The sequence below is a fragment of the Aquarana catesbeiana genome, unplaced genomic scaffold, assembly GCF_042186555.1.
Source record: "Aquarana catesbeiana isolate 2022-GZ unplaced genomic scaffold, ASM4218655v1 unanchor229, whole genome shotgun sequence".
Taxonomy (NCBI): Eukaryota; Metazoa; Chordata; class Amphibia; order Anura; family Ranidae; genus Aquarana; species Aquarana catesbeiana.
The window spans coordinates 1,258,019-1,280,058 of NW_027362656.1; the positions used below are offsets into that span (position 1 = coordinate 1,258,019).

General features: G+C 46.0%; 1 protein-coding gene across 1 annotated transcript in view; it reads right to left on the bottom strand.

Annotated features, from left to right (window-relative positions):
• Positions 1–321: 321 nt before the first annotated feature.
• LOC141121774 (uncharacterized) overlaps positions 322–22,040 on the bottom strand; it is a 144,271-nt gene continuing 122,552 nt past the window's right edge. Inside the window, exon 15 of the mRNA XM_073611493.1 lies at positions 322–874. Coding sequence (XP_073467594.1) covers positions 395–874 — 480 coding nt within the window. The 3' untranslated portion in view covers positions 322–394. The remainder of the gene's footprint in view (positions 875–22,040) is intronic.

The following is a 22,040-nucleotide window of genomic DNA, read 5'->3' on the forward strand; positions in this document are numbered from 1 at the left end:
CAGCTGGACGAATGCCGGTCATAACCGTTCAACTATTTTTTTTAAATAGACCTCTAAGTGTTTGTGAAATTTTATACCGCAACATGTACTCAGCCAATGAAAGGTAATGACTCCATTTTTATTTTTCTCCTGCTATCAATGGCCAACACGGTACAACACTTCATCCATGTCTCTCATTATCTCCTTATCAACTGTTTCTTACATAATGAAGATCAGCCATGGACTATATCTGAGGTGTATATCAGGGTGTGCTTCTTCTCCACATGAGAGATGTGATGTTCAGCAACATTCATATAGAAGACATTTCCCGCACTCAAGGCACTAATACACCTCAAGGGTTGTGTGGCATCTCTGATGTACATGAAGACAGGACTTCAGTAAATGAACAATTACCTCACTCAGGACAGGAATACGGCTTCTCCCCCGTGTGAGATCTCTGATGTCTGTAAAGATTGCACTTCAGCGAAAAACATTTCCCGCACTCAGGACAGGAATGCGGCTTCTCCCCCGTGTGAGATCTCTGATGTTTGGAAAGATGGGACTTCTGTGAAAAACATTTCCCGCACTCAGGACAGGAATACGGCTTCTCCCCCGTGTGAGATCTCTGATGTTTGGAAAGATGGGACTTCTGTGAAAAACATTTCCCATACTCAGGACAGGAAAATGGCTTCTCCCCTGTGTGAGATCTCTGATGTTTTTTAAGAGCAGACTTCACTGAAAAACATTTCCAGCACTCAGGGCAGGAATACGGCTTCTCCCCTGTGTGAGATCTTATATGCACATTAAGGCGGGATTTAAAACGAAAACACTTCCCGCACTCAGTACAGGAAAAACTCTTCTCTGTTGGAGGGATGGCACCGTCCCTCACAGTCTGAGGTTCCTCAGGATAAGAGGACTACGATGGTCCATCTACACTGTGTGGTGCCGGATGGACATTTGAGGTAGCCGAGTTTTCTCCTGGACTATACTGTGTGATGTCCTCATCTTCTACTTTACAGTCTGGAGACAAAGTGAGACAATCCTCTGAGGTTTTCCTCATCTCCCGTCCATCTACTAAAATAGGAATAAAACCTGTTCTGTATTATCCCATATTGTGACCATCTGAAAGATATATGTATTGTTTTATTTTGTTAAAAGCAATAAAAACATATTTGACTCTAAAATAGGAATAAAAAGATTGTTACTAGACATGAGCAGATTGGTTCCCCTAAACCAGGACTCCGCCCACATCAGGCAGCTTTGTCTCTGAGGATCTTACAATTCCCCCCTCAAGGTAACTAGTAAATGGGTCCTCTGTAGGGCGGCAACTAATGATTATTTTCAGAATTGATTAGTTAGCCAATTATTGTTTTGCTTAATCAAATAATTGGATAAAACATAAAAAAAGGTTGGTGTATAATTTAGTTAATATTCTTGAATATCTATATACAGCAGTAAATATAAATATCCAGATATATAGTTGGATATTTAATCCACTCTGAGAATAACAGACAGATAGATGTATTATTAGAGGGAGAATCTGCTACATATCAGAATCAGAGATCAACATTATTAAAATGTAAAAAAGATGTAAAACGCTGTTTTGCAGATGATCAGACAGGAGTGTAATATAATATGATGGATGACAGACTCCCTTGTCATAGACAGGTAGGTGGGTACAAGCTCCCTGCACTTGATGTCACTTATGCTGGCCGTACAAAAATTCATTTTTCTTTCAAAAAAACATTTATCCAATTTTCTAACCATTAGTGGGGTCAAATCAGCGTTCATTTTCCACCACAATGACCGGAAAATTTGAAGGAGCAGAACAGAAAAATTTTCTCCATCGAACAAATTTCGTAAAGTATAGTATAGAGTTCCCCTATAGGAAGCTACAAAGTATACTATAGAGTTCACCTATAGGAAGGTACAAAGTATAGTATAGTGTTACCCTATAGGAAGGTACAAAGTATAGTATAGAGTTCCCCTATAGTAAGGTATAAAGTATAGTATAGAGTTCCCCTATAGGAAGCCACAAAGTATAGTATAGAGTTCTCCTATAGGAAGCCACAAAGTATAGTATAGAGTTTCCCTATAGGAAGCCACAAAGTATAGTATAGAGTTCCCCTATAGGAAGCCTCTGAATATAGTATAGAGTTCCCCTATGGGAAGGTAAAGGTCTACCTTTAGAATTACTTGCTTCCTTCTCTTGCCCAGGACTATATGTCCTATGAGGCATTGCTCCTCACTCATTCAAGTTCTCAGGTATTTACTGACATGTATGGATGGTGTACTGAGCTATATTTTCTGATATGTAAAGAAATAATGCATTCTGTATGCAGGCCAATTAATCAACTGACCAACTAATTGTTTATGGCAATAGTTGACAACTATTTTCATAATTGATGAGTTGTTTCAGCCCTACACCTCTGAATCTCCTACCAGTTAATTTATTTATGAACCTTAGTCAGAGAGTGAGGAAACAACGAGAACTGTCTTTTATAGGAGTGACAGTGATGAAGGGATTATAGGCCGAGTGTCCCCTCCCCCTCTATCACTCATTGTTATATTCCCAACACAAAAAGCCCTGCACTTCCTTATTTAGTCCATGATTTAGTCATGAATAACAGCGGGGCTGAGCCCCACCAGAGGTCAGAGAGTGAGGATGGGGGGAGAATAACCAAGATGAAGACTGGACTGATCCTGAAGACCACCAGGATTGGTTTATAGACTCCTCCCTCATTATCACTTTCTGTTTAACGTTCCAAAGTTTGAGGATGTTATCACATTATTATCAACATGTAAAAGTCTGTGCTCCAATCAATTCATCAGATATAAAATGTCCAGCTGGTAGGAAATGGATGTAACAAAAGAGAATACATATTATGTTTATATATAGCAGTGGGTAGAGGGGAGAGAGCAGAAGTCAGGACTATGTAATGTACAACATATTGTATAAGATACAACAGATAGGACTATATAGTATCAGAATGATGTAATGTGCAACATAGAATATATAGTGCAGGGGTCAGGAGTATGTAATGTACAACATAGAGAATATAGTGCAGGGGTCAGGAGTATGTAATGTACAATAGAGTATATAGTGTAATGGTCAGGACTCATAATATTGGTATTCAGTAATCAGTGGAAGAATAAATGTTTACATGAGACAAGTTGCAGAGGTCCCACACAGCTGCCTCCCATCTCCTGAGATTGCACTCAGTGACTCGTGTCTGAGACTATACAGACATATCCCTCCACCCGGCACAGCCAGCAGATAACAAAACATGTAACCCCAGAATTGCTCTGTCAGAGATCTAATTAGAAACATACCCCAGGTGCCTAGGTCTAGTAACGTCTATGGTTAAAATAAACATTATCCTGCCAGCTGAACCCCAGAATCTCCATAAATCCAGTCTAGATACATAAATTTTGTCTGCAGCACAGAGAAGGAAGATTATCCGAGAGAAATACAGGAATACATGACGGGGAACCAGGGTATTACAGGCTGATATCACTCAATCCCTGTCCTTCTCTGGACCAATCAGTGAGCAGTATGGGTGGAGGAATGTATTTAGTGTTAATGACCCACCTGTGCTGATCTTTGTAGGAGTGTCCTCCTCTATAAATGTCCCCGTTATTCCATCCTCCTCCATAGACTGCAGATCAACCCTCACATAACTCTCTTCTTCTTCTGCTTTAACGTCAAATTCTATATCGATTGGATCTCCACTCTAAATCAAGAAAATGAGAGAAAATATCATCTGTAAGATGTAAGATTTATTATTGTGACATCACATAAAAAATCCACATATTATCTCCATGAGCCTTTTTTATAAGCTCCATGCCACCAACCTTGTAACAGTGAGGGATGGTGTGATCTTCCTGTGTGGAATCCCGGGAATACAGAGGACGGGGACATCTCTCTGGTGGGTTCCTGGTATTAGGTGGCTCCATCATATCCTTGTGTCCTTCTGAAAACTCCTCCATCACTCCATACTCCTCATCCTCCTCTTTATACTCTTCTTTAACATCAATATTATCATCCCCGAGGTCTCCACTCCGAATATATAATAGAACATTAATTGTAACAAAAAATGCTTGTAACTATCAGCGATTGTTCCTCATTTACCCGATGGATGGTGTGACCTTCCTGTGTGGAATCCCGGGAATACAGAGGACGGGGACATCTCTCTGGTGGGTTCCCATTACTGGATCCATCTGTAGGAAACACACACACTGACTGAATACATTGTTTCTGGATACTATTTCTACTGTTCCTGGTTACTGGATAATGTCCCAGAATTCCCAGCACCGCTCACCTCTCCTGTCAGCAGCTCCATCATCTTCTTGGTGACTTCTAGAATCTTCTGCATGTTGTGTCTTTCAGGTTTTAGGGAGTCACATGGAGGCACTGTGATAGTCATATGATCACCTGACTTCATAAGAGGAAATCTCTGTATCGGGGAACCAATAGGAACACATTATGTTAGAATCCTAAAATCCTTCTCATCTCTCCGGTCAGGTCTGTGTTTTATTAATAGAGATAAGAGTGATGTCATGTGACCTCCCAGAATCCTCCTCACCTCTCCGGTCAGGTCTGTGTTTTATTAATAGAGATAAGAGTGATGTCATGTCACCTCCCAGAATCCTCCTCACCTCTCCGGTCAGGTCTGTGTTTTATTAATAGAGATAAGAATGATGTCATGTGACCTCCCAGAATCTTTCTCACCTCTCCGGTCAGTTCTGTGTTTATTTAATAGAGATAAGAGTGATGTCATGTCACCTCCCAGAATCCTCCTCACCTATCCGGTCAGGTCTATGTTTTAATAATAGCGATAAGATGGCTGTCATGTGACCTCCCAGAATCCTCCTCACCTCTACGGTCAGGTCTGTGTTTTATTAACAGAGATAAGAGTGATGACATGTGACCTCCCAGAATCCTCCTCACCTCTCCGGTCAGCAGGTAGATGATCTCCAGGGTGAGGTTTAGTATCTTCTCAGTCATGTGACTCCGGTCCCCCTCCATCCTCGTTGGTGCCATCATCTATGAAGGTTTCCCTGTAGACAGATAACATTGATAACAGAGAATTATCTGGATTGGTTGTACAATAATAGGATGAAGATATCAGCAGATAATATGAAAGTCAGTATGTATTTAAGGTAAAAAGAAAAAAATACCGCGCTCTAATAAGAAAAAAACAAAGCAGCAACTAACATATGAAATAAAACCATATAAGCCATCATATCAAAAAAAATAGTTGCGCTAAAATAATGAACATAATATGTGAAAAACCTTAGATCAATAAAGGTATAATAAAAAGTGAACAAAATTGTGAATATGGGGTTCACAGAAAACAAACCAAAACAAAATGGAAGGAGGGACAAAAAATAATAATAATGTGACATGTGGTGAAGATGAGCTTAGCATGAAAGTCCAAAACAATCAGTCAATTGCTGGATTTGAAACAAAAAGGTGCAATCTTCCATCACCATTCAGTGTGAATCGCCAGAAAAAATGCACACTTACCAGAGGCAAGCAAAGATAAGCTTGCGGCTATAAACCCAGCCAGGGTCTTTCCTTGAAGAATCAGAGGTACACACACAGAGAACGCTGATCCAGGATCGGCACACCGCTCGGATATATGGAAGGGGCCCTCAGGTAATTGTATCACCAAAACATAAAGGAAAAGGGACCTCCCATAGTGTAAGAACGTATGAATAATTTATTTGTAGGTAAAAGAATCACACTTACAAGCATGGATAAGTAACAATCATAAGTAGCCGGCCGGCTTGCGAGCGCCCGTACACTCCGGGAACCACACGCGGAACGTCACTGAGGTGAATGTTATACTGAGGTCTGTGTCAGGAAATAAGTGATGTCACCGACTAACAATCTCATTTCTGAGGAAAAGTGGGGTACGTTACACTCATAGGAATAATTGTGGCAATGGTGCTCATATGCACTTAGAAGAGGAGCGATGCCTGGCAAGTCCACGCAGTGAGAAATACTGGAACATGATGAAAGATGTCACGGCACCGGAGGGCCCTTTCTACCCATTGAATGTATACCGATCCTGGATCAGTGTTCCCTGGGAGCTTGTTTCCTGACATTTCCTAGAAAGGCCCTGGCTGGGTTTAAAGCTACAAGCTCCTTCTTGCTTGCCTCTGGTAAACGTACATTTGGTTTGGTGTTTACTATCACTGGTGATGGAAGATTGCACTTTTTCACTCTGAACCCAGCTCTTGGCTTAGTGTTTGGACTTTTATGCAACCCTTTTTTCCTTTTGTTATCACTTAATTTTTGTGTACATATTATTATTATTATCATTATCAATGTGACAATCACACTTAAGACCATTTTTTAGCGCAGCTATTATTTACCTTATGTATTTAACTAGTTGCCGACCACCCGCCGCAGTTATACGGTGGCAGGTCTCCTGCGCAAATCGCCATTTCTGCACGCTGTGGGAGTGTGCCCACGGGACGGGTGGATTCGATCTCTGCTGGCGACCCGCAATTGCCTTGTACACATGCAGAATGTAAAGAAGGCATTTCCCGTTCTGCCTAGTGACATGTCAGAGATCTATTGTTCCTAGTGATCGGGAACAGTGATCTCTATCATGTCACTGGTAGCCTACCCCCCTACAGTTAGAACATGCTGAGGGAACATAGTTAACCCCTTGATCACCCCCTAGTGTTAACCCCTTCCCTGCCCGTGTCATTTTTTATAGCACTGATCAATGTAATAATGTCACTGCTCCCTAAAAAGTGTAATTTAAGGTCAGATTTGTTTGCCGGAATGTCGCAATAAAAATAAAACACAGATCGCCGCCATTAGCAGTAAAAACAATAAAAAAATTAAAGTCCCTAAATCTATCCCCTATTTTGTAGATGTGATAACTTTCGCGCAAACTAATTAATATACACCTGTTGCGATTTTCTTTACCAAAAATATGTAGAAGAATTATACATATGGGCCTAAACTGATGAATAAATTTGTTTTTTTATATTTTTTGGGGATATGTATTATAGCAAAAAGTAAAAAAAAAAATGGTTTTGTTTTTTCAAAATTGTCGTTCTTTTTTTGTTTCTAGCGCAAAAAAAAAATGAAAAAAAAAAAAACACAGAGGTGATCAAATACCACCAAAAGAAAGCTCTATTTGTGGGGGAAAAAGGATGTCAATTTTGTTTGGGTACAACGTCGCATGACCGCGCAATTGTCAGCTAAAGTAATGCAACGCCGAATCGCAAAAAAATGGCCTGGTCATTAAGGGGGGTAAATCCTTCTGGGGCTGAAGTGGTTAAGCACTATGGTCCCCAGTGGGAAAATATTTAATCTGGACAGTTTAGTGTTCATTATGATTCTTGGGGTCCGGGAGTCTCGTAAAATTTGGCCTTCTGGATCACAAACTCCATTCTCTATGTTGGGTGTGAGATGAGGAGGAGATCCAGGAATCAGGATAAAGGTCAGGACAAGCAACAGACGAGCGCATCCAAGAGATGAAGCCGGGGTCACTACACAGAAAATCAATCCAAGGAAACAACAGGCAGGACGAGGAATAGCAAGAAGGAGCTCAGAGACAAATGAGAATATTGCTCAGCCAATGGGAGATTATCTCAGCATGACTTAAAGTGGTTCTAAAGGCTCCAGGTTTCTTACCTTCATGTATTCTATGATGATACACACACACAGTGGGGACGGAAAGTATTCAGACACCCTTAAATTTTTCACTCTTTGTTATATTGCAGCCATTTGCTAAAATCATTTAAGTTCATTTTTTTCCTCATTAATGTACACACAGCACCCTATACTGACAGAAAAACACAGAATTTTTGACATTTTTGCAGATTTATTAAAAAAGAAAAACTGAAATATCACATGGTCCTAAGTATTCAGACCCTTTGCTGTGACACTCATATATTTAACTCAGGTGCTGTCCATTTCTTCTGATCATCCTTGAGATGGTTCTACACCTTCATTTGAGTCCAGCTGTGTTTGATTATACTGATTGGACTTGATTAGGAAAGCCACACACCTGTCTATATAAGACCTTACAGCTCACAGTACATGTCAGAGCAAATGAGAATCATGAGGTCAAAGGAACTGCCTGAAGAGCTCAGAGACAGAATTGTAGCAAGGCACAGATCTGGCCAAGGTTACAAAAAAATTTCTGCTGCACTTAAGGTTTCTAAGAGCACAGTGGCCTCCATAATCCTTAAATGGAAGACGTTTGGGATGACCAGAACCCTTCCTAGAGCTGGCCGTCCGTCCGTCCGTCCGTCTGAGCTATCGGGGGATAAGAGCCTTGGTGAGAGAGGTAAAGAAGAACCCAAAGATCACTGTGGCTGAGCTCCAGAGATGCAGTCGGGAGATGGGAAAGAGTTGTAGAGAGTCAACCATCACTTCAGCCATCCACCAGTCAGGGCTTTATGGCAGAGTGGCCCAACGGAAGCCTCTCCTCAGTGCAAGACACAGGAAAGCCTGCATGGAGTTTGCTAAAAAACACCTGAAGGACTCCAAGATGGTGAGAAATAAGATTCCCTGGTCTGATGAGACCAAGATTTCTAAGCGGTATGTGTGGAGAAAACCAGGCACTGCTCATCACCTGTCCAATACAGTCCCAACAGTGAAGCATGGTGGTGGCAGCTTTATGCTGTGGGGGTGTTTTTCAGCTGCAGGGACAGGACGACTGGTTGCAATCGAGGGAAAGATGAATGCGGCCAAGTACAGGGATATCCGGGACGAAAACCTTCTTCAGAGTGTTCAGGACCTCAGACTGGGCCGAAGGTTTACCTTCCAACAAGACAATGACCCTAAGCACACAGCTAAAATAACGAAGGAGTGGCTGCACAACAACTCCGTGACTGTTCTTGAATGGCCCAGCCAGAGCCCTGACTTAAACCCAATTGAGCATGTCTGGGGAGACCTAAAAATGGCTGTCCACCAACGTTTACCATCCAACCTGACAGAACTGGAGAGGATCTGCCAGGAGGAATGGCAGAGGATCCCCAAATCCAGGTGTGAAAAACTTTTTGCATCTTTCCCAAAAAGACTCATTGCTGTATTAGATCAAAAGAGTGCTTCTACTAAATACTGAGCAAAGGGTCTGAATACTTAGGACCATGTGATATTTCAGTTTTTCTTTTTTAATAAATCTGCAAAAATGTCAACAATTCTGTGTTTTTCCGTCAATATGGGGTGCTGTGTGTACATTAATGAGGAAAAAAATGAACGTAAACTTTAGCAAATGGCTGCAATATAACAAAGAGTGAAAAATTTAAGGGGGTCTGAATACTTTCCGTCCCCACTGTATATAGTGTGGAAACAAGAATACAATAGTGCAGCCACGTAGGGTTGTCCACCTCTTCCCATTAAAACCAAACACATATAAATTACACGGGTTCTGAGGATCATTAAATGCAGATAAGGCACTAAGTGAGTTCAGCCACAGAACCCGTGTAATCAATATGTGTTCAGTTTTTATGGGATATGGTGGAAACCCTTGTGCTGATCCCCCCTTAAGGGGTTAATCTACATTTCCACACTATATATGTGTGTATCATCATCTGCTGGAGGTAAAAGACGTCACAGTGACTATGGAGGAAGAGGACGGACATGACAAGGGTGTGATGAACAAAGAGTGCAGAGAGAGAGCACACAGAGGCAAATCACCAAGAACCTGACACGTTGGCGTTTATTGGGGGACTCGGTTTACAGGTAGGAGGAGAATTAGTTCACAGAACAAACAATAGACACAGCAATGAAGAGGGATCCTCAGGGTCGCAATATGGGACATCAAAGGGGAGGTAGTCCACAGGGAAAACAGAAGGCACAGCAATGAAGCATGCTCCTCAGGACAGCAATATGGGACAGCAAAGGGGTGATAATCCACAGGGCAGAGCAGTGTTTGATACAGTGGGGTTAAAGGCCTTGGCACATGGGCAGAGCAGTGTTAGCACATCAGGGTAGCAAGACACAGTAGAAAGAAACTTTCCCCCGGGTGGCAATGTAACACCACACAGATAGTGCACATAGGATGGCCCAGCAGAAATGGAGAACCCGTACTCAAGGACAGAGATCCAGGCAGACAGGGCTAAGCCCAGAACAGGGAAGAGATTCAGACAGGCAGGCAGAGCTAAGTCCAGAATAGGGCAGAGATCCAGGCAGGCAGGGCTAAGTCCAGAACAGGGCAGAGATCCAGGCAGGCAGGGCTAAGTCCAGAGCAGGGCAGAGATCCAGGCTGACAGGGCTAAGTCCAGAACAGGGCAGAGATCCAAGCAGGCAGGGCTAAACTCAGAACAGGGCAGAGATCCAGGCAGACATGGCTAAGTCCAGAACAGGGCAGAGATCCAGGCTGACAGGGCTAAGCCCAGAACAGGGCAGAGATCCAAGGAGACACAGCTAAGTCCAGAACAGGACAGAGATCCAGGCAGGCAGGGCTAAGCCCCAGAACAGGGCAGAGATCCAGGCAGACAGGGCTAAGTCCAGAACAGGGCAGAGATCCAGGCTGACAGGGCTAAGCCCAGAACAGGGCAGAGATCCAAGGAGACACAGCTAAGTCCAGAACAGGACAGAGATCCAGGCAGGGCTAAGTCCAGAACAGGGCAGAGATCCAAGGAGACAGATCTAAGTCCAGAACAGGACAGAGATCCAGGCAGGCAGGGCTAAGCCCCAGAACAGGGCAGAGATCCAGGCAGGCAGGGCTAAGCCCAGAACGGGGCAGAGATCCAGGCAGGCAGGGCTAAGACCAGAACAGGGCAGATATCCGGAACGACAGGGATAGGGGCTGGTAGCTGAAGCAGGGCAGGCAGGGTGAAGTACATGGGTTCTTGGAGGGGGACTGGGAGGGTCTGACCACAGCTCAGCAGCACAGACAATACAGAACTATATGTCCCAGGGTGCCGAGAGTAGCACCCAGTCCATACTGATCCATCAGACTCAGCAGTTCCAAGCACCTTCCAGTGAGGTCTGCAGCCATCAGCTCCTCTCTGTGTCCATCATGGAAGGTGACTCTCACCAGACTGACCCCCTTCTTTGTGTTTTCAATTCAGCCAGAGACCTCACCTCAGATTCAGGTGGTGCCGAGGTGTCTGGCTCTATCCTGCCACAATATACAGTAGGTGACCGCGATATTGTGTCAATCTCGCCGCTGTTATCGTCAAGATTTGACACCAGTGAGCCCCAGGAGCCAGCGCCGAGCTGGCTCGCTCATCGGGAAAGGAAAACTGTGTTTTCTCCTTTCCCGATGAGAGACAAGCATTGCTGACAGGTGTCTGGTATGAATCATGAGGGGGAACGCCGCGCCAAATTTTAAATAAAAAACGGCATGGGTTCCCCTCCAGGGGCATACCAGGCCCTTAGGTCAGGTATGGATTTTAAGAGGAACCACCTACGCTGAAAAAATGGCGTGGGGGTCCCCCCAAAATTTATACCAGACCCTTATCTGAGCACGCAGCCCGGCCGGTCAGGAAAGGGGGTGGGGACGAGCGAGCCCCCCCTTCCTGAACCGTACCAGGCCGCTTGCCCTCAACATGGGGGGTGGGCGCATAAGGGGGTGGTGACCCCGCCCCCTTATAACGTCACAGTCCCATCATGCCCCGAGACTGTGATGTCATAAGAGGGCGGGGTCACCGGGTGACATCACCCGGTGACCATGCCCCATGCCTATATAGGTCGTTGCGCACCTCGCACACAGCATTACAGCGGGAGAGAGTGTCGTGTCAACATCGGAAGACGAGAAGAGGGAACAAGACGACGGAGAAGACCGGGCCACCGCTAGCAAGAGAGCGGCAAAAGAGCAGAAGATAGCGGAGGAGCCCGGCAGAAGAACCAGAGAGCGGGAGAAGAACCAGACACCGGGAGAAGAGGCAGAGAGAGCAGAGAAGTCAGAAGAAGACCCCCGAAGTCGGAAGAAGACCCCCGGGGGTGCCTAATAAATTACTTTAAAAACCTGTGTAGTGTGTTTTTTTATTGACACTTTTTCCTCCAGGTGAATGGGTAGGGGTACGATATACCCCATACTCCTTCACATAGAGTGGGGGGGTTGGGATCTGGGGGCTCCCAGATTCTGATAAGCCCTCCGCCCGCAGACCCCGACAACCAACTGCCAGGGTTGTCGGGAAGAGGCCCTTGTCCTCATCAGCATGGGGACAAGGTGCTTTGGGGTGGGGGGGCCGCAGGGCGCCCCTCTGCCCCAAAGCGCCCACCCCCATGTTGAGGGCATGCGGCCTGGTACGGTTCAGGAGGGGGGTGCACGCTCGTCCCCACCCCCTTTCCTAACCGGCCAAGCTGCATGCTCGGATAAGGTTCTGGTATGGATTTTGGGGGCCCCCCACGCCTTTTTTTTGGCGTAGGGGGTTCCCCTTAAAATCCATACCAGACCTAAGGGCCTGGTATGCCCCTGGAGGGGAACCCATACCGTTTTTTTATTTAACATTTGGCGAGGCGTTCCCACTCATGATTCATACCAGACACCTGTCAGCAACGCTTGTCGCTCATCGGAAAAGGAAAAATCAGTTTTCCTTTCCCGATGAGCCAGCCAGCGCGAGATGTACAGTACCCTGTCGCCGAGAACCAGCGCGATGGGATCGCGCTGAAAACACATTCTCGCGGTCAGGTACTGTACAATCATTTATGTGCTTCTTACTGAGGGAGCCTCATGTCCTCCCCATGTGGAGACCCCGGAACTCACACTCCAAATTATACAGATAAACTGACTGCGTTATACATTGCATTCGGATTAGAGATTGTCAATTTTATAAAACTAAATACAAATATCTAATACTTCTGACCTTCATTATAGGGGGGTTACTGGGTGTAAATAGAAAATACAATCTTATTACCTCCTCTGCTGCCACTTCCAGCAATGTCTTCTCTCTGCTTATTCCAGAATGTCCCGTCTGCACATGACATCACCTCCTGTCTGCACATGACATCACTTCCTGTCTTCCATAAAGACTTCCTGTCTCGGTAGAAGTGAGATCACCACCTTGTGGATATCAGAGGACCTGCAGCCCTGAGAAACATCTGGTAGTGTGAACACAGCCTTGTGCTGTGTGTGTATGTACTGTATATCCTTATTAGGGATGAGCTTCGAGTTCGAGTCAAACGTAAGTTTGACTCGAACATCGGCCATTCGACGAATTATGGACATTATAGGCCATTCGCGCCAAATTCGAGTGGCGCATCAAGGCCCATAATTCACTGCATCATCGCAGTGCATTGCTGGCTGATAATTGGCCAAGCATGCACTATGACCCACATGCTTTGGCCAATCACATCGCGGTAAGAACGGAGAGCCATAATTGGCCGAAGGCAGGGTGGCTTTGGCCAATTATGCCTCAGGGGATTTAGTACACGCCCCACACTATATAAGGCCGCCTGGAAGTCGGCCTTGTGTAGTGTGTTCCAGCGTGCTGAGAGATAGAGAGAGAGAGACAGTGTCATTTAATTTGAGTTAGATAAAGCAGGCAGGCGAGTCAGTTAGCTGCAGTCAGTGTATTGTGTGTATATATATATATATGCATCCCAGGTGTTCTATATATATATATATATATATATATATACACTGTATTCAGTTTAGCTAGATCCGTTCCTGTTATTCTCTTCCTAATATACTCACAGGCAGGCAGCTGCAGCATTTTCAGTCAGTGTACTGTATCCTGTGCACAGTGTGCAACTAAAGCTAACTGCAAACAATTGCTGGTGTTCTCTTCCTAATAATAACTCAGGCAGGCAGCTGCAGTATTTTCAGTCAGTGTACTGTATCCTGTGCACAGTGTGCAACTAAAGCTAACTGCAGACAATTGCTGGCGTTCTCTTCTTAATAATACCACAGGCAGGCAACTGCAGTATTTTCAGTCAGTGTCCTTTATCCTGTGCACAGTGTGCAACTAAAGCTAACTGCAGACAATTGCTGGTGTTCTCTTTCTAATAATACCTCAGGCAGGCAACTGCAGTATTTTCAGTCAGTGTACTGTATCCTGTGCACAGTGTGCAACTAAAGCTAACTGCAGACAATTGCTGGTGTTCTCTTCTTAATAATACCACAGGCAGGCAGCTGCAGTATTTTCAGTCAGTGTCCTTTATCCTGTGCACAGTGTGCAACTAAAGCTAACTGCAGACAATTGCTGGTGTTCTCTTTCTAATAATACCTCAGGCAGGCAACTGCAGTATTTTCAGTCAGTGTACTGTATCCTGTGCACAGTGTGCAACTAAAGCTAACTGCAGACAATTGCTGGTGTTCTCTTCTTAATAATACCACAGGCAGGCAGCTGCAGTATTTTCAGTCAGTGTCCTTTATCCTGTGCACAGTGTGCAACTAAAGCTAACTGCAGTCAATTGCTGGTGTTCTCTTTCTAATAATACCACAGGCAGGCAGCTGCAGTATTTTCAGTAAGTGTACTGTATCCTGTGCACAGTGTGCAACTAAAGCTAACTGCAGACAATTGCTGGTGTTCTCTTCCTAATAATACCACAGGCAGGCAGTTGATTCAGCTAGCTGCAGTATATTAGTGTACTGTATACTGGGCACAGTGTGCAGCTAAAGCTCACTGCAGACAATTCCTGTTGTTTTCTTCCTAATAATACTACAGGCAGGCAGGCGATTCAGCTAGCTGCAGTATAATCAGTATATATACATCCCAGCTTTGTGCAGCTACATCTCACTACAGGCCATTTCTTGTGTACCTATTCCAATACATCAAAGACAGTATGTCTGGAAGGCCAACAAGGAGAGGCAGACAGTCACAGGCCAATAAAAGAGGGACAAGCAGGCTCTGTCTCTAGAGGCAACAGTGCTGGTCGTGGACACGGTGCATCCTCATCAGCACATGGCCGTGGGGCACGCTTGTCCTTTTTCTCAGCAGCTGTGTTGAGCCACAACATGCCGAAGAGTTGGTAGAGCGGGATGACCAAGCCGCCCTCATCCTCCTCATCCTCTGTCACCCAGGCTACCTTGGCTGCCAATGCAGGTGCCAAAGAGGTCATCATCAGTTACTCCTTCCCTAGCCCCACCGGAGGAGACCCCTGAACTGTTCGACCACAGTGTCCTGTACATGCTGCAGGAGGATGCACAGCATTTTGAAGGCTCCGATGATGGTACCCAGCTTGAGGAAGGCAGTAACGTGAGCCCAAAGAGAGGGGTTGCCCCAGAAGGACAACAAACTGGCAGTCATGTTCCCCCAGCTGCAGCATACTGCCAGGTTTGCTCCAGTGACGAGGAGGGAGGGGATGATGAGCTCACTGACTCTACGTGGCTGCCTGATAGGAGGGAGGAGGCAACACATCACCAACGAGGCAGGATGCCCTCCAGGGGCCAGCTTAAGAGCAGCCAACCGACTGCATCACACCGCAGAGCTCCACAAGTGCAGGGCGCTGGTGACTCCACGCGTTATTCCAAAAGTTCTTCGGTGTGGGCCTTTTTTGAGACGTGTGCAGCAGATCGCACCGTTGCTATTTGCAACATATGTCTGAAGCGTATCAAGCGTGAACTAGACAGCAAGCGCTTGGGCACTAGGGATGAGCCAAACACCCCCCCGGTTCGGTTCGCACCAGAACCTGCGAACGGACCAAAAATGCGCACGAACGTTAGAACCCCATTGACGTCTATGGGACTCGAACGGTCTAAATTAAAAGTGCTAATTTTAAAGGCTAATTTGCATGGTATTGTCCTAAAAAGGGTTTGGGGACCCGAGTCCTGCCCCTGGGGACATGTATCAATGCAAAAAAAACTTTTAAAAACGGCCGTTTTTTCGGAAGCAGTGATTTTAATGATGCTTAAAGTAAAATAAAAATGAAATATTCCTTTAAATATCATACCTGGGGGGTGTCTATAGTATGCCTGTAAAGTGGCACGTGTTTCCCGTGCTTAGAACAGTCCCTGCACAAAATTTCATTTTTAAAGGAAAAAAAGTCATTTAAAACTGCTTGCGGCTTTAATGTAATGTCAAGACCTGGCAATATGGATGAAAATAAATGAGACAAATGGCATGGGTACCCCCCAGTCCATTACCAGGCCCTTTGGGTCTTGTATGGATATTAAGGGGAACCCTGCACCCAAATTAAAAAAGGAAACAGCAGTATACAGGCTATGTACTCTGAAGAGCAGTATACAGGCGGTGCAAACAAGACAGGGACTGTAGGTTTGTTGTTAAGTAGAATCTGTTTGTAATTTTGAACTGGTACATTTTTAACGTGTTTAGCTCCAGCCAAAAAATCTATTTTAAGCTTTTTGGAAAACATAGGGAAGGGTTATCACCCCTGTGACATTTGTTTTGCTGTCTGTGCTCCTCTTCAGAAGATTTCACCTCACTTTTTGTCCCAATGACAAATGTTTTTTGAAAATTTGGGTTTTTTTTGTGAAACAAGGATTGGTGATAAAGCATCAGTGGAAAGGAGAAATGTTTTTCCCATATGAACTCTTACAGGAGAGAATTTCCCTTCCTAGGGGTAGATTTCATCTCACTTCCTGTTGTCTCCTTCCGTTTGCAAGTAGGAGTCGTTTGTAAGTTGGATGTTTGAAAGTAGGAGCCTGCCCTATATACTCAGCAGAAATTTGGGCCTTAGGTGTTGTTGTGGCCACAACACTGCAAGCCCTCACAGGGCCCTGCTGTGAAATATTAGATCAAGAATTGTAATTACATGCCCCTGTTGAACAGGGGCAGAAAAATTGGGCCTTAGGCACTGGTGGCGGCACCCAGAACCAAAAATGAACCAAGAGGATAATTACTCAGGATAGTTACTCAGCATCAGCATAGGCAGTCTTTGAAGGGATCTGACATTTCAAAAAAATTTATTCGGTTACATCAGCATCAGGTGCTTGGTAGCTGGCGGTGATCCAAGACTGATTCATTTTTATGAAGGTCAGTCGATCGACCGAGTCGGTGGACAGACGCACCCTGTGATCGGTTACAAAGCCTCCAGCAGCACTGAATGTGCGTTCCGAAAGAATGCTGGATGCAGGACGGGCCAGTAGCTCAATTGCATACTGTGCAAACTCTGGCCAGTGATCCATCCTCAAGACCCAGTAACCCAGAGGATTTTCGGTGGGAAAGGTGTCTAAGTCAGATCTTGCCCCTAGGTATTCCTGCACCATGTAAAACAGATGCTGGCGATGGTTGCTGGAACTGATCATACCTTGGGGCTGCAGACTAAAAAATTGTCTGAACGCATCGGTCAGACGGCCACCTTCTCCACCACTCCTTCTTTGACTGACCGAAGTCTCAGCAACACGTTGTCCAGAAACAGGAGTTTGTAACCTCCCAGTCTCTGGGAACGCATTGCACAGACCTTTCTGTAAGGCCTCCCGAAGATGTTTCATCCTCTGCTCTCTCTGCGACGGCAAGATAAGGTCCGCAACCTTACCCTTGTAACGTGGATCAAGGAGGGTTGCCAGCCAGTATTGGTCCTTCTCCTTGATACCACGAATACGAGGATCCTTACGCAGGCTTTGCAGGATCAGGGAGGCCATGCAGCATAGTTTTGCTGAGGCATTCGGTCCGGAGTCCTCTGGGTCACTAAGGACGACAGGGTCTGCAGCCACCTCCTCCCAGCCATGTACAAGTCCATGTGTTTCTTGGGACTGATCCCTTAAAGACTGCTGCTGATGCTGAGTGCCAGGCTCCACCTCCATACTGACACAATCCTCCTCCTCCTCGTCCTCTTCCTGTGTGATCGGCGGGCACGCAGGAACACTGTCTGGATAAAGGGGGCCTTAAGAGCTAAGGAAGTCCTCCTCTTTCTGCCTCAAGTGCCCTGTCCATTATTCCACGCAGCGTGTGCTCCAACAGGTGGACAAGGAGGACAGTGTCACTGATGCATGCACTGTCACTGCTCACCATCCTCGTGGCCTCCTCAAATGGTGACAGGACAGTGCATGCATCCCTGATCTTGGCCCACTGGCTTGGGGAAAAAAAAAACAAGCACCCCTGACCCTGTCCTGGTGCTGTGTGCAGCCGCTGCAGCACGGCCAATGTTGAGTTCCACCTGGTGGGCATGTCACAGATTAGGCGGTTCTTGGACAGGTTAAACTCCTTTTGGAGGTCTTCCAGCCGAGCACTGGCATTATATGACCGGTAGAAATGCACAGACTTTCCTGGCCTGCCTCAGGACATCCTGTAAGCCCGGGTACCTGCCCAAGAACCGCTGCACCACCAAGTTAAGGATGTGAGCCAAACAGGGCACATGGGTCATTTGTCCCTGTCGGAGGGCAGAGAGGTCACAAACCACCATTCCAGCCTTAAGTTGGCATGGCGCCAACCACCTCTGAACCTGCCCCTGCAGAGCTTACAGAACTTCTGCCCCAGTGTGGCTCCTGTCCCCCAAGCACACCAGCTCAAGCACCGCATGGCATCTTTTGGCCTGAATACTTGCGTAGCCCCTTGAACGGCTATGGAGCACCGCTGGTTCCAAGGACCAAGCACAGGAAGAGGCCATGGAGGAAGAAGAAGAGGAGGGGGTGGAGGAGAGAGGTGTGTCACAATCATTAGTAGTGGCATTTTGGAGGTGTGGTGGTGGAACAACCTCCAACACTACTGCACCTTGTCCTGCATCCTTCCCAGCTGCCAGTAGAGTCACCCAATGCGCGGTGAAACTTAGGTAACATCCCTGTCCATGCCTGCTGGACCATGAGTCAGCGGTAATATGCACCTTACTGCTGACCGCCCTGTCCAGCGAGGCATTGACATTGCCTTCCACATGCCGGTAGAGAGCCGGAATCGCCTTCCGTGAGAAAAAGTGGCGTTTGGGTACCTGCCACTGAGAAACCGCACATTCCACAAACTCACGGAAGGGGGGCAGAGTCTACCAACTGAAAAGGCAGCAGTTGAAGTGCTAGCAATTTTGCCAAGCTACCATTCAACCGCTGGGCATGTGCATGGCTGGGAGCGAACTTCTTTCGGCGGTGCAGCAGCTGGGGCAGGGAAATTTGCCTGGTACAATCTGACTTCAGTGTACCGAAAGCAGATTGCCCACAAGTACTTGGCTGTGACACACCTAATTCTACACCTTCATTCCTCTCTGTGCAGGTCTCAGAGAGGACTGAAGGTATAGTGGGGTTGGAGATCTCAGCTGATGAGGAGCAAAGAGAGGTCCTCTTTGTTCTTTGGTGTGGGTCTTTTAGATACGCTTGCCAACGAACTGCATGGCAGGTCAACATATGTCTGGTCAAGCATGTGGTGCCCAAGCGGGAGATGTTTTGGCTACGCGAGATACGCTTGAGACATATGTTGCAAATAGCAGCGGTGCGATCTGATGCACTGGTCCCAAAAAAGGCCCACACCAAAGAACTTTTAGAATAACATGCAGAGACAGCAGCGCCCTGCACATGCGGAGCTTTGGGGTGTGATGCAGTCAGTGTGCTGCCCTTAGGCTGGCCCCTGGAGGGCATCCTGCCTCATTGGTGATGTGCCTCCTTCTCCTCCTCCTCTCTCCTATCAGGCACCCACGTTGAGTCAGGGACCTCATCATCCCCTCCCTCCTCATCACTGGAGCAAACCTGGCAGTATGCTGCAGCAGGGGGAGCATGACTGCCAGATTGCTGTCCTTCTTGGGCACCCCCTCTGTCCGTGCTCACGTTACTGCCTTCATCTAGCTCAGTATCATCATCAGAGCCTTCTAAATGCTGGGCATCCTCCTGGAGCATGTACCCAACACTGTGGTCAAACAGTTCGAGGGACTCCTCAGAAGGACATGGAGGGGCTAGGGAAGGAGTCACTGATGCCATTGAGCCGAGGGAAGAGGCCGCGTTGAACACTATGCAGAGCTCGCAAAAAAATAACTTGTAGCTTATTTAGCTGCCTGCGGTAGTGATAGGATCAGGAAAACACCACCAACCTTCTACAGGTAGCTTTAGGTGAACACTGTGCAGAGCTCGCAAAAAACGAACTTGTAGCTTATTTAGCTGCCTGCGGTAGTGATAGAATCAGGAAAACACCGCCAACCTTCTACAGGTAGCTTTGGGTGAACACTGTGCAGAGGTCGCACTACACTAACTTGTAGTTTTAGCTGAACACTGTGCAGAGGTCGCACTACACTAACTTGTAGTTTTAGCTGAACACTGTGCATTGGTCACACTAAATTAACTTGTAGCTTTAGCTGAACACTGTGAGGAGGACACACTACACTAACTTGTAGCTTTAGCTGAACACTGTGTATAGGTCGCACTACACTAACTTGTAGTTTTAGCTGAACACTGTGAGGAGGATGCACTACACTAACTTGTAGCTTTAGCTGAACACTGTGAGGAGGACGCACTACCCTAACTTGTAGCTTTAGCTGCACACTGTGCAGTACACTAACTTGTAGTTTTAGCTGAACACTGTGAGGAGGATGCACTACACTAACTTGTAGCTCATTTAGCTGCCTGAGGTAGTGATAGGATCAGGAAAACACCACCAACCTTCTACAGGTAGCTTTAAATGAACACTGTGCAGAGGTTGCACTACACTAACTTGTAGTTTTAGCTGAACACTGTGAGGAGGACGCACTACACTAACCTGTAGCTTTAGCTGAACACTGTGCAGAGGTCGCACTACACTAACTTGTAGTTTTAGCTGAACACTGTGAGGAGGACACACTACACTAACTTGTAGCTTTAGCTGAACACTGTGCAGAGGTCACACTACACTAACTTGTAGTTTTAGCTGAACACTGTTCAGAGGACGCACTACACTAACTTGTAGCTTTAGCTGAACACTGTGCAGAGGTCACACTACACTAACTTGTAGTTTTAGCTGAACAATGTTCAGAGGACGCACTACACTAACTTGTAGCTTTAGCTGAACACTGTGCAGAGGTCTCACTACACTTACTTTTAGTTTTAGCCGAACACTGTGAGGAGGACGCACTACACTAACTTGTAGCTTTAGCTGAACACTGTGCAGAGGTCGCACTACACTAACTTGTATTTTTAGCTGAACACTGTGAGGAGGACACACTACACTAACTTGTAGCTTTAGCTGAACACTGTGAGGAGGACGCACTACCCTAACTTGTAGCTTTAGCTGAACACTGTGCAGAGGTCACACTAAACTAACTTGTAGCTTTAGCTGAACACTGTGAGGAGGACACACTACACTAACTTGTAGTTTTAGCTGAACACTGTGCAGAGGTCACACTAAACTAACTTGTAGCTTTAACTGAACACTGTGAGGAGGACGCACTACACTAACTGTAAATAGTCTAGCTGCCTGACTGTGGTACTAATAGGATCAAAAGAACACCAGAAATTTTCTTCAGGTAGCTGTAAATACTGTAACAAGACAAGCCTGCCTGTCAGTAGGAAGATAACAGGAATGGATCTAGCTAAATTGAATACAGTGTGTATATATATATATATATATATATATATATATATATATATATATATAGATATATACAACACCTGGGATGCATATATATACACAATACACTGTAAGTGCAACTAACTCACTGACTGTCCTGCCTAATCTATCTAACTTAAATCAAATGACACTGTCTCTCTGTCTATCTCTTTCAACGCCGGAACACACACTACACAGGGCCGCCGTGCAGGCGGCCTTATATAGTGTGGGGCATGTACTAAATCCCCTGAGCCATAATTGGCCAAAGCCTCCTTGGCATAATTGGCCAAAGCCTCCTTGGCTTTGGCCAATTACGGCTCTCTGTTCAGATGGCGTTGTGATTGGCCAAGCATGCGGGTCATAGTGCATGCTTGGCCAATCATCAGCCAGCAATGCACTGTGATGCCACAGTGAATTATGGGCAGTGACGCGCCACACGAATTTGGCGCGAACAGCCCATATCGTTCGCAATTCGGCGAACAGGCGAACGGACGATGTTTGGGTCGAACATGGGTTCGACTCGAACACGAAGCTCGTCCCTACTGGGCATCACATGCTTAATCAGACATATGTCGAGCTCCCATGCAGCCCGTTGGCAACACTACCTAAAAGACCCACACCAAAGAACAAGGTGGACCTCTCCTTGCTTCTCCTCATCAGCTGGGATCTCCAACCCCACTATACCTTCAGTCCTCTCAGAAACCTGCACTGAGAGGAATGAAGGTGTAAAATTAGGT